Source organism: Rhinoraja longicauda, chromosome 8 (genome assembly GCF_053455715.1).
Source record: "Rhinoraja longicauda isolate Sanriku21f chromosome 8, sRhiLon1.1, whole genome shotgun sequence".
NCBI lineage: Eukaryota > Metazoa > Chordata > Chondrichthyes > Rajiformes > Arhynchobatidae > Rhinoraja > Rhinoraja longicauda.
Genome location: NC_135960.1, coordinates 56,888,464 through 56,907,060, shown reverse-complemented (window position 1 = coordinate 56,907,060; position 18,597 = coordinate 56,888,464). Strand labels below are relative to the sequence as shown.

At 41.4% G+C, this 18,597-nt stretch overlaps 1 protein-coding gene across 4 annotated transcripts in view; it reads left to right on the top strand.

Annotated features, from left to right (window-relative positions):
- pde1a (phosphodiesterase 1A, calmodulin-dependent) overlaps positions 1-18,344 on the top strand; it is a 366,356-nt gene extending 348,012 nt beyond the window's left edge. For 3 of the 4 annotated variants that reach the window (XM_078404063.1, XM_078404065.1, XM_078404066.1), the window contains 3 exons: positions 2,965-3,152; positions 8,029-8,337; positions 18,207-18,344. In XM_078404063.1, the coding sequence (XP_078260189.1) occupies positions 2,965-3,152; positions 8,029-8,337; positions 18,207-18,301 (592 nt within the window). In that variant the 3' untranslated portion in view covers positions 18,302-18,344. The remainder of the gene's footprint in view (positions 1-2,964; positions 3,153-8,028; positions 8,338-18,206) is intronic. The other variant, XM_078404064.1, reaches the window with a different exon arrangement.
- The last annotated feature ends 253 nt before the right edge of the window (positions 18,345-18,597 follow it).

The window sequence follows — 18,597 nt, the reverse complement described above, 5'->3', positions numbered from 1 at the left end:
ACTGACCCTTATAATAGACATAAAGTTTATGGTATATAAAGGTTATAGTGTATAAAGTATCAAAGTTATTAAAGTTTTCAGGCTCCAATACCTTCTTCCTGATGGCAGGAGTGAAATGAGAGTGTGGCCAGGGTGGTGTGGGTCTCTGATGATGCTGGCTGCCTTTTTGAGGCTGCTACTCCTGTTGATCCCTTTTATGGTGGGGGGGTCAGTACCCGTGAGGGACTGGGTTATGTTCACCACTTTTTGTAATCTTTTTTGTTCCTGGGCATTCGGTTGCGGAACCAAACCAGTCAATATGCTCTCTTCTGTGCACCTGCAGAAGTTCAAGAGATTATTTATCGACATACCAAATTTCCTCCGTCTTCTAAGGAAGTAGAGGTGTTGATGGGCTTTCTTTATGATTGCATCAATGTGCTGGGTCCAGGACAGATCTTCAGAGGTATGCACACCAAGGATCTATAAGTATCGGATGTAATTGAGGAGTAACAATGTGCCTAATGGTATTATTCTTTCTTGGTCGAGATAACCTTGGAAGGTTAAAATGTAACATTTTATCACTGAGATTTTGAACTTTGGATAACATTTTGAGGGATTTTCTGTAATTTATGATGTAGCGCCATCTAGTGTTGCACTGTGGAGTTTTCTGGATACAACGATGCAGTATTTCTAACCTTGATGTTACAATTCATTTGCAGCTTTCTACAATGGATTTTAGAATTGCCCAATAAATGGGGTTTTTTTCTGGTTTAGCTGCCTGGGATTGTATGTGAAAGTTACCCCATATTTCCTCAGAGTTGTCAAAATGAACATTATGAACGGTTGGTCGAGCTTTATGTTTCCAATCTTGCACCAAATGCTCAGGACACAGAGAAGGGGAGTGATTCAGCCTTATATGGATCAAGACAGAAGCAGACAGACTGTCGGGAGATTTCAGAAGCAGATGGGAAACAGAACACAATAGAGTTGGCAGATGGAGAGGAAGGGATCGCTGGGACAGTCAGGAAGCACTAAGAGCAGATGGGCTATAATGCACAGAGATGACAAAGGTCAGAGCTTGGCAGATCACAGGAGCAGAGCCATGTTGTGCCAGAGAGACCAGAGAAAGAGCTGGCAGATTAGAGTGCACTCATGACTTAGTCAACAGTCACACAGACAGAGCTGAGCAGAGAGATCGCAGCAGTCTCTGCTCTGTACTCTCTGATCACCATTTCAATCGTCTTTGTGAGTCCAGATGTTGTGTGAGATGTTTGACTGTCCCTGGATGGCCCGTACAGAGAAGCATTTACCGTGCATGACCCAGAAGTAAAAGGATGGCTGCTGGGTAGTCAGCTCTCTGGGGAGCTGCTCACCGTCTTCCTTTATCCCTGACCACCCCGACCATTCCCCACCCACACTCCACAACCTCCTGGCTTTATGTCCCACTGGCTCTAATAGTGACGACATTTTGTCCCTGGTTCAAGCTGCCACTTCCCATCTGTTCCAATGAAAGTTTGTCGATCTGACACATTAAATTTATCTTTCTCTTTCTCCATAGATTCTGCCAGAAATATTGATTATCCTCAGCATTTTCTGTTTTATTTCAGATCTCCAGCATCCACAGTTTTGTTTTGAAACTTAAAACAAAAACTTTTTGAGGACAAGGTCTTTTCTCATGTTCAGCTTTAAAATTCCTAAAATTTAGGCTAGACTTTAAGAAGTCACTCCTAGCCATGTTGTCATCTATAACATTTGGAACAATGTAGATCAGATTACATAAGTATATCCCTTGTGTAGACAGGAACTACAGATGCTGGTTATATACTGAAGATAGACACAAAGTGCTGGAGTAACTCAGAGGGTCAGGCAGCACCTCTGAGAAAAAAGATTGGTGACGTTCCAGGTTGTGATGCTTCTTCAGACTGAAAGTAGAGGATGGGGAACTGGAGGTAGAAAAAGGTCAGAACAAAGCAGAGCTGGCAACAGATGGTGGCACGGTGGCGCAGCGGTAGAGTTGCTGCCTTACAGCGAATGCAGCGCCGGAGACTCAGGTTCGATCCTGACTACGGGCGCCATCTGTACGGAGTTTGTATGTTCTCCCCGTGACCTGCGTGGGTTTTCTCCGAGATCTTCGGTTTCCTCCCACACTCCAAAGACGTACAGGTTAATTGACTGGGTAAAAAAAAAAATTTAAATTGTCCCTAGTGTGTGTAGGATAGTGTTAATGTGCGGGGATCGCTGGGCTGTGCGGACTCGGTGGGCCGCGTTGTATCTCTAAAATCTAAAAATAAAACCTAAAAACAGATGACCAAGGAAGGTTGGAGCCCGTAGTGGCCCATTGTTGGTTGGGTAAGAGGTGATAACCAGGGGATACAAGGATGCGAACAGTGGAACTAGTAGGACAACTAGGGAGGGGGAGGGGGGAAGGAAGGAATGATGGGGTTACTTGAAATTAGAGAAATCAATGTTCATACCGTTGGGTCATTACAGAAGCTAATTGTATACTCAACCCACTTTTAACATTGTGGATAGAAGGAACTGTAGATGCTGGTTTACAAAAAGGACACTAGGTGCTGGAGTAACTCAGCAGGTCGCACAGCATCACTGGAGCATGGATGGATAGGTGATATTTTGGGTCGGGACCCTTCTTCTGACATTCTGTAAACATGCTACCTGTCTTGCTGAATTATTCCAGCACTTTTTTGCCCACTTTTAACATTGCTTATTTTAGTACGGGCTGCCTAATTAGTATGGGAGTCAGGGGTTATGGGGAGAAGGCAGGAGAATGGGGTTAGGAGGGAGAGATAGATCAGCCATAATTGAATGGCAGAGTAGACTTGATGGGCCGAATGGCCTAATTCTGCTCCTATTACTTATGACCTTATGACCTTATTTTAGACTACTTTGGTCACCCTTGTTAAATAATTACCTAAACATTTTCTTTGTTTCGCCAATTAACATGAATATCTTTTTGGTTTGTTAAAGTCTTACCAATATTGGAGTAGGTAATACTCCAGACTCAACTCGAAGGCACAGCGTAAGGAGCGTTGCATCAGATGGAGGCTGTTCCATAGAGTATTCGGTCGCCACCGTGGACATCAAATGCTTTAAGTTGAACTGGATGGACATAATTCAGCAGAATAAAGAAAAATGGAAGGAGCTGGCAATTCAAGGTGCGTGGAGCTCATTTTGGTATCTCATTGTGCCGTCAATACAAACGTAAATCTTTTAAGGTTTCTGGTTATTACTCCAGCGATAGATTCTTATGAACATCCAGAACTTCAGGTATCTATCCCACTTTAATCAATGACGTTATCAATGTTAACTGAGTAAAAGACAAGGGTCTGAGAAATGATAACAGGTAGCTGACTGGTGAGCAGCTAGTGAGATTTCCATTGTCTAATTTCTGACATATATGTTACGATCCGTGAAGGTAAGGAAAGAAAAGGGCAAGGCCCTGCAAGCGGATTTTAGAGAGCCAGGAAAGTGATTAAAAACATAGTAATCTTGGGATTACTAGACCTCAACGTCCTGTGCTACTGGGGAAGGTATAACTTAGATTGGCAAGGGGTTGGGAACCATGAAAGGAGTCTTATCTAGCTCCACGATATCAGTGGTAACCCTAATTGGGCAGTAGGGAAATCAGCATTTTAACCTGGAAGCAAGGAACTGCAGGTGCTGGTTCACATCAAAAAAAAGAATACAAAGTGCTGGAGTAACTCAGCAGGTCATGTAGCATCCTAGGGGAACATGGATAGGTGACGTTTCGGGTTGGGACCCTACTTCAGACTGATTGATTCTTCAGACAGAAGGGTACCAACCCGAAATGTCACCTATCATGTTCTCCACAATTGCTGCCTGATCTGCTGAGTTACTCTAGCACTTCATGTCTTTTTTTTTCAGCATTTTAACTTCCCTGATTTTCTTTTTCATTTAAGGTAAATTGAGCAGCATGCAAAACAAACTGATAATTTGTTATTGTCTGTTGTCCAGTACTGCACATCCATCTGCAGTAAGTCAATGGCACTAACATAAATATCACCTCCATTGTCATTAGCTAACAGTAAATGGCAAATAGCAAATGTATAGCCTTCTTGGTCTGTACTGGATAGTGCTATGCAAACAACCAAGATATTCTTGTATATAAAATAGATATAATTAAATTATGCTCCAAGCAAATAAATACAGTTTCTCCTGTATGAAAGTAACTGCAGACTGTCTAGATTGGAGAATGTCATAGTTTGTTAATGATCACAAACACAACACAGAGTGGAGATGTGCCTGGATCCAAAGGGAAAACAGACATGGTGTTTTGGGTGAAGCATGTTCTGAAAGCACCACAATAAAGTTTAATTTTTGTGGAATTTGAATTTAATGCTTCAGCAGACCTTTACATGCTGGTTGATTGGAATTTCCTTGATCCTGGTCACCAGACAGAGATTAGTTTTACTAATGAACCATCAAGACCATTGCTTAATTTTCCAGGAACAACATGTCATGTGCTTTGATGATGTGATGACGTCAGTAAGTTTAATCTTTAACGAGTTGATGCTATATCGCTCACAATTAGTGACTGTGTGTGATTGGTACACAGGATGATATCAAGTTTAACTGCTGAGTTGCCAGCCAATTATCTAACTGTGGGAGATCTGGACCATTCTGCTCTCTGGGCTTTATTAATACTCTGCAGAAGTAGCTCTTCACGAATGCAATGGCTCGTTGCATAGAATCTTAACCAGGCTTGAAAAACAGTCAATTTTATTCCCCAAAATGCTAGAGTAGCTCAGCGGGACAGGCAGCATCTCTGGAGAGAAGGAATGGGTAATGTTTCGAGTCAAGAGCCTTCTTCAGACTGACACGAAATCCTAAATCCTTGGAATCCTTGTTTCTCCTAAATCCATGGAATAGTTTAACACTAATTTTTGATGACTTATTTTCTGTTCCCGTGTGTTTAATTGTGAAAAGCACTTGTCCTTTGTCCAGTAGGGAATTGAAGGGACATTTTCTGTGTGCACCATGCTTCAACCTGGTTCAACTTGCACCTCACACACTCAGCCCTAGAGTTTAGAGAAAATGAGACTAGAGCAACAACGTAACAGCACAGTTGGTCGCATGGATTAACTTTATTTCTGTTGCTTGATTCAAGTTAAAATAACTTTACCACAAAATTTCCTACTTTTAAGCCATTAACTGGATGTTTTCTTATTCTGAAATCAAGAAATATTTTGAAATTAATTACCAAATTTGTCGTAACATAATTTCAAGGCCCATCAACTAGAGATTTATTTTTATTTTTAAATGTTAGGGCGGCACGGTAGCGCAGCGGTAGAGTTGCTGCTTTACAGCGAATGCAGCGCCGGAGACTCAGGTTCGATCCTGACTACGGGTGCTGCACTGTAAGGAGTTTGTACATTCTCCCCGTGACCTGCGTGGGTTTTCTCCGAGATCTTCGGTTTCCTCCCACACTCCAATGACGTACAGGTATGTAGGTTAATTGGCTGGGTAAATGTAAAAATTGTCCCTAGTGGGTGTAGGATAGTGTTAATGTACGGGGATCGCTGGGCAGCACGGACTTGGTGGGCCGAAAAGGCCTGTTTCCGGCTGTATATATATGATGATGATGATGATGATGGTCCTGAATATTTTAACACAATCTCCTGGCTTTTACATTCTATGCCCAAGCGAATGAAGAAAAGCACCTTCTATGCCTTTTGAACCACCTTATCGATCTGTGCTACTATCTTTGAGGATCTGTGGGCATACATTCCACGGTTTCCCTGTTTCTCCTCATTTCTCAATATTCAAGAGTCAAGAGTCGAGTCAAGAGTGTTTTATTGTCATATGTCCCAGATAGAACAATGAAGGAGGGAGATAAAAGGGAAATATGGGAGGGGGATGGGAGATGAGCATGTGGAGGAGGGGAAAGGAGCAAGGTGTCTCAGGTGGTGGGAGATGGTGGAAGAAATGTGTGCATAAAAATCATGCTTGGCTCAAAATGATAGAAAGGGACATAGGGTGAAAGGGACATTCTGCATCCACATGGTACAGGATTATCACAATTGTGCCATTCAATTAGAGCAATGCAGTGGCACAGTTGATAGAGCTGCTGCCTCACAGCGCTAGAGATCCAGATTCAATCCTGATGTCAGGTGCTGTCTTTGTGGCATTTATATGTTCTCCCTGTGACCTTGTAGGTGATCTTATAGAGTTGTACAAAATCATGAGAGGAATCGATCAGGTAACCACACAGAGTCTTTTGCCCAGTTTCGGGGAATCAAGAACCAGAGTACATTGGTTTAATGTGACGGGGGGAAGATTTAATAGGAACCCGACGGGTAACTATTAACGAGCTACCGGAAGAGGTAGTTGAGGCAGGTAGTATCGCAATCTTTAAGAAACATTTGGATAGGTACATGGATATGACAGGTTTAGAGGGATATGGGCCAAATGCAGGCAGGTGGGACTAGTGTAGATGGGACAGATTCGTCGGTGTGGGCAGGTTGGGCCGAAGGGCCTGTTTCCACACTGTATGACACTGTGACTCTATGATTCTATACGTATTTGCTGCTGAAACTTGAGCCATGAGAGGGAAAAATATTCTTTCCCTACCACTGACATTCTTTGACTTGATAAACGCTTTGTTTCCAAAACATAAACAGGCAAATGCTCTTGTGAATTGAATCACATTCCTGGTGTTCCGATAGGGAGTTGGGTAACTATTTTTATATAAAAAAACACGCACACAGAAACATTTGAGGGCTAAAAATTTGGTCGTCGGCCAAAGGCTTGAAAATTTCACCCAGAACAGGAGGATTCCTGGCATTATCTGGGTCCTCATTGCATGGTGTCAGCTGCCAATAGACATCCCAATGGAGCTCAGCATTTGGGGGATAGTTTGCAGATACTCTGGGCTAGGAGACAAACAGGAGACGTGTAACAATAAGCATCATTGATCCTCTACTTCCTTAGAAGGCTTAGGAAGTTTGGCATGTCCCCTACAACTCTCACCAACTTCTACAGATGCGTTATAGAAAGCATTTTATCAGGATGCATCACAGCTTGGTTTGGGAGCAGCTCTATCCAAGACTGCAAGAAATTGCAGTGAATTGTGGACGCAGCCTAGACCATCGCACAAACCAACCTCCCTTCTATTGACTCCATTTATACCTCATGCTGCCTCGGCAAGGCCAGCAGCATTATCAAGGACGAGTCGCACCCTGGCGACTCCCTCTTCTCCCCTCTATCATCAGGCAAAATGTATAGAAATGTGGAAACGCACACCATCAGATTCAGGGACAGTTTCTTCCCAGCTGTTATCAGGCAACTGAATCATCCTACCACAACCAGAGAGCAGTGATCTATTATCTACTTCTTTGATGACTCTCGGACTATCCTTGATCAGACATTGCTGGCTTTACCTTGCACTAAACGTTATTCCCTCATCGTGTAACTATACATTGTAAATGGATTGATTGTAATCATGTATTGTTTTTTTTGGCTGACTGGTTTGCACGCAACAAAAGGTTTTCCCTGTACCTCGGTACACATGACAATAAACTAAACTGAATAACAACATATCTCAGCAAGACAGTTGAGCCAGGAGGAGCATTCCAAATGTTGTTTTATAGTAATTAAAAGAAAAGAAGAAGTAATATGTTTAGGTTCACTGTAGTTCCTGTGGTTAGACTCAAGTAGGCCCTGAGGAATGAGAGGGGCTATATGCAGGGAATGCTCAAGATCCAGGTTCGATCCTGACTTCGGGTGCTGTCTGTGTGGAGTTTATATGTTCTCCCTGTGACCGCTCCAGTTTCCTCTCACATTCCAAAGACGTGCAGGTTTGTAGGTTAATTGGTTTCTGGAAATTGTCCCTCGTGTGTAGATTAGAGCTATTGTACCGGATGATTGCTGGTCGGTGTGGACTCGATGGGCAAAAGGACCTGTTTCCACGCTATATCTCTGAACCAAATTAAACTAAAGATCAATGTTTATTTTCTTAATTGTCATCATAGATATTCTCTTTTTCTTTCCTTAATTTTTTTTTGTTGCAAGTTACAGAAGAAAAAACAAGGGAGACTACAGAACAAAACAAGAATGATGACCAACACCAGAACAATAATGACAGCACTGAGAATCTAATAGCAGCAGAAGATAAAATGAATATGGAATGTGACAAAGAGGTCCTGGAAAGGCATAGTTCTCCATCCAAGTCACTTGTCAACCAGGTTTGCCAGCTCTCAACAGCTTCCAGCAGTCCTATCCTGCAAAGACATCTCCACACCACCAGCTGTGATTCCGCAAACTGGGAACATGATGCCAATGCAGCAGAGACTCTGATTCAACATGGACCACCATGGAATGGTAACTCCATTCACTGATTAGGTAGCAATACTTTAGAAAAGTGCATCAGTTATTATTTAGAGTAAAGTTGAAAAGGACTGCTTTTCCATTCAGGACGATCAACGTCTTCTGACTGGTTTCTGATGGCCTGAGTCAGACGTGTGGTCAGACCTCAAGGAATAATTTGATGCTTTTACACGTTTAATGAAATTTGCTATGTGAATTTCTGCGTTTGGCATCGTTATCAGTTCTCAGATGTGACAGAATATGAAAGACGTTCTTGTTCCTGTGTTACTCAGTAGGTCAATATAGAAAGCAAATATTAAAGTACATTTCTGAGAAGGGCTGTGATAACATTGATATGATTTGTGCTATTTGTTTGTAAGACTGTGCCAAATAGTGTGATGTGCAGTTGCCACTGAGTGGAAGATGCTGTTGTGTAATTTATTGTCAACAATACTTTCCACAATTTGGTGCACTACATTTGTGTTCGCTTTCAAAATAGTGCATTCAGAACAGGTGAACTTTAGATTAGCTTAGCTTAGAGAAACTGAGCGGAAGCAGGCCCTTTGGCCCACCGAGTGTTTTTTTTTAAAGTTTTGAAATGTCTTAGCATGTTTCTAGCTTATTAAAGTTTAACCACATCAGCACTGGCCACATCAGCAGATAATATACTAAATGTTTAAATTCTAGAAATCTGAAATAAACACAGAAAATTACGGAAAAACTCAGCACCTGTGAAGATAGAAGCAGAATTAATGCTCCCAGTCGATGACCTTTCCCCAAAATCTTTCATCAGGCCATCAACCTGAAATGTTAATTCTATTTCTCTGCCTCCAGTTGCAGCTTTAAACCTTTTGAATGTTTCCAGCATTTTCTGGTTTACATTATTGAAACTGAGAAGCACAGCTAAATGTGCCTCAATCCATTAATGTGTCAATGGCTGATCTGGTCTTGCCCATTATTCCACTTTCCTGTCTGTTCACATAAACTCTGACTCTTCTTTAGACTGCAAGTCTGTCTGTCTTGGCTTTACTTTAGACTTTTGGATTTTAGAGATACAGCGTGGAAACAGGCTCTCGGGCCCACTGAGTCTGCACTGACCAGCGATCACCCCGATACACGAGCACTATCCTACACACGAGGAACAATTAAAAAATTTTACCGAAGCCAATTATCCTACAAACCTTGAATACATTAAATGAATAAGTCTCCATATTTCCAACTTGAATCGATACCCTATTCCAAATGCATGACTTCAACGAACATAGAACAGAACAGCACAGAATGTGCTCCAGCTCACAATGTCCATGCCCAACATGACACCAATTTCCACACATCTGCTTTAAACTTTTCCCCTCTCACCTTAAAGCTATGCCAAGTGCTTTTGACATTTCCTCCCTGGGAATAAGGTTCTGACTGCTTAGTTTAGTTTAGTTGAGTTTAGAGATACAGCACGGAAGCAGGCCCTTCGTCCCACTGAGTCCGCACCAACCAGCAAACCCCACACATTAACACTATCCTACACACACTAGGGACAATTTACAATTATACCAAGTATACAGACCCAAGCCAATTGACCTACAAACCTGTACGTCTTTGGAGTGTGTGAGGAAACCGAAGTACTCAGAGAAAACCCACGCAGGTCACGGGAAGAACGTACAAACTCTGTACAGGCAGCACCCGTAGTCAGGATGGAACCCGGGTCTCCGGCGCTGCAAGCACTGTAAGGCAGCAACTCTACTGCTGCGCCACTGTGCCACCCACTCTATTTATGTCTCTCATTCATTTTATATACTTCTATGAAGTCTCCTCTCAGCCTCCGATGCTCCAGAGAAAACAATAAAACATTGTCTAACCTTTCCTTATTACCAATACCTTCTAATCCAGGCAGCATTCTCGTAAACCTCTTCTGCATCCCCTCCGAAGTCTCCACTTCAGTTCTAGATTTCCCCCATGAGTGAAATATCCTAAAACATCTACCTTGATAAGCATCCTCAGTCTCTAAAATGTTTCAATAAATTCACCTCTCATTTTGGATCAATTTCCCTCCTGGGATAAATAAAGTTCTATCGTATCGTATTGTATAATTTCTAAACTCTAGTTAGAATAAGACTAACCCTCTCAACCTCATAGAGGATCCCTTTATCACTTAGCCACCTAGCAAAATGGTTACATTGTTTCCTGGGCAGGGATTGATTTTCCTCGATACTCCCAAATGATCATATTATGGGCCAAAGAGACTCATTTCCCAAGCAGGATTTTGCCGTTGGAGATTCTGTCTAGTGATTCCAAAAAAATTCCCAATGTCTACGTTCAGATTCATGTTGGAGATCAGAAATAAGCTTCACTGACTCGATAGTGACCTTTAGATTTCTCTCCTGACCAATGAGCCCCCACACTTGCAATATTCTTTCAGTTTAAAAAGTCCCATTTGTTATTTTCAAAGATAATTTGCTTGTTAAGTCAATAACTTTGATTAACTTCCCATTTCTTACATGCAGACTGAATTTAAAGATTTTTTTACAAACTCAATGAAAGTCTAATGACATAGTTTCATCTTTTTGCCGCCCAATATATCAATCTTGTCTTTCCAAATCTCTTGAATTATGATCTGAGATGTTCCTTTCCTGACTCAATGCCAATGGGTAACTTAGTACATTTTCCAAGTGTCTACTCACCAATTCCCTCAGAAACATTTGGCACGCAGTTTTAGCATTTGACATCTTCAGCACATAATAGTTCATCTAATATGATTTACTCTGCTTATGACCCCCTTTTCCACCCTACCAACACACACACACACACACGTTTTTAATATGTATTCTTTGCTAAAATCAATGCTGATGGATAGGGAAAAAGAAAGCTGCCAAATGGGCAATGCTAATATTAAATAATAGGTCAAAATGATTCCCAGCAGGGACTAATGATGCGTTCAGTTCTATGTTTTGTTTAGTTTAGTTTAGTTTAGTTTAGTTTAGAGATACACATTGAAACAGGCCATTTGGCCCATCGAGTTCCAACTAGTTCTACATTATTCTACTTTCTCATCCACTCCTAGCACATGAGGGGCAATTTACACAGGCCAATTAACCTACAAACCCGTATGTATTTGGAATGTAAGAGAAAATTGGTGCACCCGGTGGAAACCCATACAGTCAAAGTTTCAATGATTCAATGGTGCTTTTATTGTCACATGTGCAAAGTGCAAATGCCTAGTGAAATGATTTTCTTACAAACAGTCCAATAGAGTGTTGCCATACCCAAACACATCCCCGATTAGCAAGTGTACAGAGATAGTCCACTGATCCCGCATGCAAGAGGCGGCATGTTTTGGTGCCAATTTCAAAGGAAGAGAGAGAAGGTGCAAACTCCACACAGACAGTACCCGAGGTCAGGATCAAACCTAGGTCTCTGGCGCTGTGAGGGAGCAGCTCTACCAACAGCACCACTGTGCTGTCCCTTTGAAAATGCAAATGACTTGAACCTGGGCACAGGGAAAACTACCTGGTCTTACACAAGCAGAAGGATTGGCAATCAGGCGTCAGTAATAAAAAAAGTAAAACTACCTCAGGACAACATTTAAGTTAATAGAAAGAGGAAACGGGTAGCAGATGTGGATAATAATGTGGTAATACGTTCCAGGAAAAGAAAATCGATATGAGAATACACTTAATGGAAAGATCTTAAAGGGTTTGCATAAACCGACAACCAGGTGCTCAGCAGCATAATTTGGAGAGTACAATTAATGTTCGAGAAATCCATGCAGAAGCCAATAGAATTTTGGAGTTTAATGTAATGAAGCATCGAGAATTGATTAGTTTATGCAAAACATTAATTACTACATACACACCTCTTATTAGATGTGCTTTACAGCTGTGCGGAGCGTTCTTGGTTACAGCTGCTGGGACTGTTTCTACTGCAGGCACCAAAAGTGCCTAACGGTGAGCTTCAAGTTTCTGGTGGTGAAATGGAAAGACTATGTCCTCATACCATGAGCTTGATGATGAGAAACTAACAATTTAAAATTTATCACTCAATGAAAAGTCAGAAGAAATATTGGATGATTTGACATTTATTTTAAGCGAGTAAAAGTCTAGGACTATGACTGACACTCGGTCAATGGAGTCAACTTTATATTGCATTAATCAATAGCTTCTTGCTGTAAATTGCAATGGCCCATATAGTTGGCAGCGCAAGAGTGAATGACAATCTCAAAGCCTAATCGTATATAAAAGCTGCTTTAAATAATAGTTGAACCATATTTTTGGAAAATAAGAAAGAGCAAAAGGTTTTCTGATCAATGCCCATCTCATTAATATTTTGATTCCTCTTGTTGGAGTTATACTACATGCATGAATCAACAATTCTTTCCACCCAAATGAATCTGTTTTTGATCTGCCTCTTGAGCATTCGTCTTACACTGTTTTTCTAACTATGACCGTCCAGTTGAGTAAGCTAGCAATCAAAAAGCAACCTATTTGTATTGGAGTGAAGGAAGAAAAGCTAGATCAAATGGTTCAACATTTAATTACATTTCTTTCAGCGTCATGGATCAAATTCTTTTAATAAGCCTGCTCTGATTTATTTTAGGTTTCTCCATATAGCATAATATCACTCTTAAAACCAGCCATGTAAAGTTAAGTTAAACTGTAAGCAAAACAGGTCTTTTGTGAGTCAGCTCTTCTCTAATGTCAAAAGGCAGCTGGAGATGTTCACACAAGGAACTGCAGATGCTGGTTTACAAAAAAAAGGAACAAAATGCTGGAGTAACCTAGCGAGTCAGGCAGCATCTCTGGAGATTCTCCATTGTCCATCCATACAACATTCTCCAGAGATGCTGCCTGACCCTCTGAGTTACTCCAGCACTTTGTATCTTTTTGTGTGGAGGATGTTGTCTGCCTTTGCAAAGAAATAATAAAGGGTAAACTTATAAGGTCCAAGCCCTTTTCATTTGGGCTTCAAACTATGCTGGGTTGTGGGTGGTGATCTCCTGGTGATCTCTGTGAATGCTTTTCCTTGTTCAGTGATGACCTATGGTTTCAATGTAGTTTGTTTCGGATCCGGATCTTTACAGCGTCCACATTTCCATTATGAACGTGGCTGTGTATCAATCAATTCATATTAATCTCTTCAAAACTGTGATCCAATCACTATTCACCCTTTTTAAATTCCAGGAATGTAATCCATTTTAATGAATTATCACAACATTTAATTTTTGGCATTCACGTATCATCCTTGTCAATCTCTATGACACCCTAGATCAATGTGTCCATCTAAACGTGTGGTGTCCTGAAATAATTGGAAATAAGTTACTTTCAACTAATATATTTCAAAACAAAGCAAATTTATATAAATTTGCATAAAAACTGAGTGGACGTTTAATAAGTTAATTTATTAAATGGCTCAGCTTGCATTCTTTTGTAAGTTGATTTGCTGAAAGTGATCATTATATCCTAGGCTTATGGCAACCCCAGTTCACATTAAAAATAAGCAATGTTTGAACACATTGGGCCCCCAAGAAGTGTGCTGCTCAGGAGGATTTAAACAAAAGTGTCAGGGGGTGTGAATCAGAGTAATGGGTCATAAATTGGAAGGAGTGATTGGAAGGTAGAGGTTAGGACCAGTAAATCTCATGGCAAGGATAGGCAACGAGGGGTGAAGGAATATGGTGACATTGATGAACTGAAGTGTGTATATTTCAATGCAAGGAGTATTGTGGAGAAAGCAGATGAACTTTGGGGATGAGCCTGGATCAGTGCTTGAGACTATGATGTTGTGGCCATTGCGGAAGCATGGTTGCAAGAGGGACATGACTGGCAGCTCAATGTGTCCAAGATGTCAATATTTCAGATGCGATCGTCAGACGTGAGGGAAAAGAGGTGGAGGAGTTACGTTACTGATCAGGGAGACTGTCACTACGGCAGTCAGAGACAACATACTGGAGAGTTTATCCGCTGAGGCGATATGCGTAGAGGTTAGAAATAAGAAACGTCCAAGCATTCTAATGGGATTGTACTAGACCCCCCAATAGCAAGCAGAAGATAGAGGGACACATATGTAGACAGATTACCAAAAGAGATCAAAGCAACAGGTGTAAGAAAGAACTGCAGATGCTGGTTTAAAATCAAAGGTAGACACAAAATGCTGGGGTGATTCAGCGGGACAGGCAGCATCTCTGGAGAGACGGAATGGGTGATGTTTCGGGTCGGGACCCTTCTTCAGACTTCTTCAGGAAGCAACAGGGTTGTCTTAGTGGGTTACTTTAACTTCCCTAATTTTGACTGGGACCTGCTCAGTGCCAAAGCCTTAGACGGGGCAGAATTTGTGAGGTGTATCCAAGAGGATTTCTTGAAACAGTATGTCAAGTCAAGTCAAGTCAAGTCAATTTTATTTGTATAGCACATTTAAAAACAACCCACGTTGACCAAAGTGCTGTACATCTGATTAGGTTCCAATGGAAAAAAAAAAAGAAACATACAGTAGCACGCAAACAGTTCACAGCGCCTCCTCAATGAGCCTCAAACGCTAGGGAGTAGACCCAAGAAGGGAACATACCAGTCCTTGTATTGGAAAATGAGCATGGCCATGTGACTTGTGTTTTAGTGAAAGAGCATTTTGGGGATAATGATCACAACTCCATAAGTTTTAAACTCCTCAAGTTTTGAATAGGGAAAAGGCTGGACTTTATGGGAAGATACTAAATTGGAGTAGGGCAAATTACAACATCGTTAGGTAGGACCTCAGAGGGGTACACTGGGAGTAATTGGTAGTGGCTAAGCCCACATCTGACATGTGGGAGTTGCTTAAAGACCAGTTGATCAAAGTTCAGAACCAACATGTTCCTGTAATGGAGGAGGGATGAGGATGGCAAAGTAAGGGAACCTTGGATGACCAAAGAGATTGAAAATTTGGTCAAAAAGTAAAATGAAGGTTTAAGAGGATACAAGTTTTAAGAGGATGGAATCCGAGAGGGCTTTTGAGGAATGTAAAGGAAAGAGGAAAGAATTAGAAAGGCGAAAGGTGGCGATAAAACGGCTTTGGCAAGTCGAATTAAAGAAAATACTACAACTGTTTTAAACCTATGTTAAAAACAAGATGGTAACCAGGGAAGAGATATTCAGGCTGCTGCTCTGTGACCAGTGTAGTTCCACAGGAATCTGTGCTGGGACCTCTGGCTGTTTGTGATATATATATATATATAATTGATTTAAACATAGACGTATATGGCTTGATTAGTAAGTTTTCAGATGTCACCAAGTTCGCTGGGGTCACAGATTGCGAGGAAAGGATCTACAGAAATAGGCAGAGAAATGGCGTATGGAGTTTAATCAGAGCGAGTGTGAGGTTCATAAGTTCATTAGTTCATAGGTTGTAGAGGCAGTTGTGTGACCCATCAAGTCTACACTGCCATTTAATCATGGCTGACCTCTCTTTCCCTCTCAACCCCATTCTCCTGCCTTCTTCCTGTAACCCCTGGCACCCGTACTAATCAAGAATCTATCAATCTCCACCTTAAAAATATTCATTGACTTGGCCTCCACAGCCTTCTGTGGCAATGAGGTGTTGCACCTTTGGGAGGTCAGATGTAAGGGAAAAATATACAATTAATGGCTTGACCTTTGACAGCATTGATGTACGGAGAGATCTTGGGGACCATAACTCTCTGAAAGTGGCAACACAAGTAGACGGAGTAGTGAAGCAGGCATATGGTATAATTGCTTTCATAGGCCGGGGCATTGAGTGTAAGAGTCAGGAAGTCATGATGCAGCTTTGTCGGACTTTGGTGTGGGGGCCGAAGGTAGGCACCAAAAGCTCGAGTAACTCAATGGGTTAGACAGCATCTCTGGAGAGAAGAAATAAGTGACGTTTCAAGTCGAGACCCTACTTCAGGCTGAGAATCAGGGGGATTCTCTCCTGAAAGACTTTTTAATAGGCATCTAGATATACAGGGAATGGAGGGATATGGATTATGTGAAGGCAGGTAAGAATTGATCTTGGCATCATGTTCAGCACAGACATTATGGACTGAAGGGCCTGTTCTTGTGCTGTACAGTTTTATGTTCTATGAAGTAGTGTCATACATCATGGAAATAGGCCCCTTGGCCCAACTCATCAATGCCAAGCAAGATGCTCCATCTAAGCTAGTCCTATTTGCCTGCATTTGGCCCATATCGCTGGAACTCTCTCTATCCAGGCACCTGTTCAAGTGTTTTTTATATGCTGTTATAGTATCTGCCTCAAGCACTTCCCCTGGCAGTTCGTTCCATATACCCACCACCCTCTGAGTGAAAGAATTGCCCCTCAGGTTCATATTAAATCTTGCCTCTCTCACCTTCATCATAAGTCCTCTTGGTTTTGATTCCCCTACTCTGAGTGAAACACTCATTGACAACATCTTTGTGTGCATTCATCCTATTGATTCCATTCATGCTTTTATACACAACTACTCACTTCTTTTGATTACTTTCAAAACATTAACCAGAGGGGATTATATCGCTTTGTCTGGGATCATGAACTGAAAGGCAAAAAACAAGTATGTCAAATAAGTCAGTTGGGTCCTGGGTGAAATTTTCAAACATGAAAGATTTATGCAATCTCAAGAGGCAGTCAGGCCAATTTGGCTGATAATAGAAATGCACTGATCTACTAATGGGAATGATGTGATATTGATATTTTCCTTGTTCTGAAGGACCACGGTTAATTTAATTTTGATTCAATTTATTTTGCTATTTTCTGCTCATTTGCTTTCTGTACTAGAAAGCAGCCAAATGATACATAAGGTTTTAAGGAATAGTAGAATTAGGCCATTTGGCCCATCAAGTCTACCCCACCATTCAATCATGGCTGATCTATCTCTCCCTCCTAACCCCATTCTCCTGCCTGCTCCCCATAACCTCTGACACCTGCACTAATCAAGAATCTATCTATCTCTGCCTTAAAAATATCCATTGACGGCCTCTTCAGCCTTCTGTGTCTGTGCATCTGACTGTAACTTGGAAGTTGTTTTGATTCAGATGAAGATGTACAAGGCATTAAGCATGAGCGTAGCCAGGTGCACCTTGGATTAGTGGTGTCCATCAGGAGAATGAAAAATTACACTTGTTGAATCCTGTTAACAGCTTTAACTCGGAGGTGTTCAGGATCATGGAACTATCCGAGCCTGATTGTTAAGTGCATGAATAACACATAGTCCTGGAGTAACCAACATAATTTTATTGAGATATTGTCAGCTAGGCCGGAACTGACATAGGATCATTCAAATGGAGAGTTCTAGCCATCCACACTGGATGGGATGGTGTGCAGGAAGGAACTGTAGATGTTGGTTTATAACAAAGATAGACGCAAAATGCTGGAGTAACTCAGCAGGTCACGCAGCATCTGAAGAAAAGTCTGAAGAAGGGTTCCGACCCAAAACATCACTTATTCCTTTTCTCCAGTGATGCTGCCCGACCCGCTGAGTTACTTCAGCATTTTGTGTATATCTATGGATGAGATGATGTTAAGTTGTTACTTTAATTATTTTAATTATTTTATACATGGGTTTACAATTTTTATCAAACCCAATTAACCTACAAACCTGTACGTCTTTGGAGTGTGGGAGAAAAACGGAGCATCCAGAGAAAACCCAAGCGGTCACAGGGAGAATGTTCAAACTCCATACAGACAGCACCCGATATCAGGATCGAACCCAGGTCTCGGCTGCTGTAAGGTAGCAACTCTACTGCTGATTTAATGATGGCATGAGAGCAGTCCTCTGGTGTCTGTTGGAGGAATGGAGTAATGGGAAGGCCATCAAAAAACTATGCTGACATCCATGCTTGTGTTTTCCACCTTATCTGCCATACACGGTTTTGTTAAAGAATTTAGACTTCGCCTGTTACTTTCAGGTGAAATGAAACACATTAAGAACTCGGAGGAGTCAATGAATAACAGCGAAGCTAAAGAGATGATGGAGCACAAAGCTACCTTTATTCACGACTAGTTGAGAGCAGCGTCCAAGAACACGGCCCTACATGGAGAACAAGGTAATGATACCATTTATTTCTAAACTTGAATTTGAGTAAATACTGACCAGATGAATTCAGAATGAATGAGCGTAAAATTGTATTCTCAGTATTTTTATTCACTTAGAAGTATGCTTCTTTATATTTATAATTAAGAAGTCTTAAATGTGAAAAATGTTTGCTTAAACCCCGATGGTATATTATTTCAGTGCTTTGTTTATGGTTAGTTCATAATCTTGATTTCCAGGACTATCCATGACCATCCAGGACTATG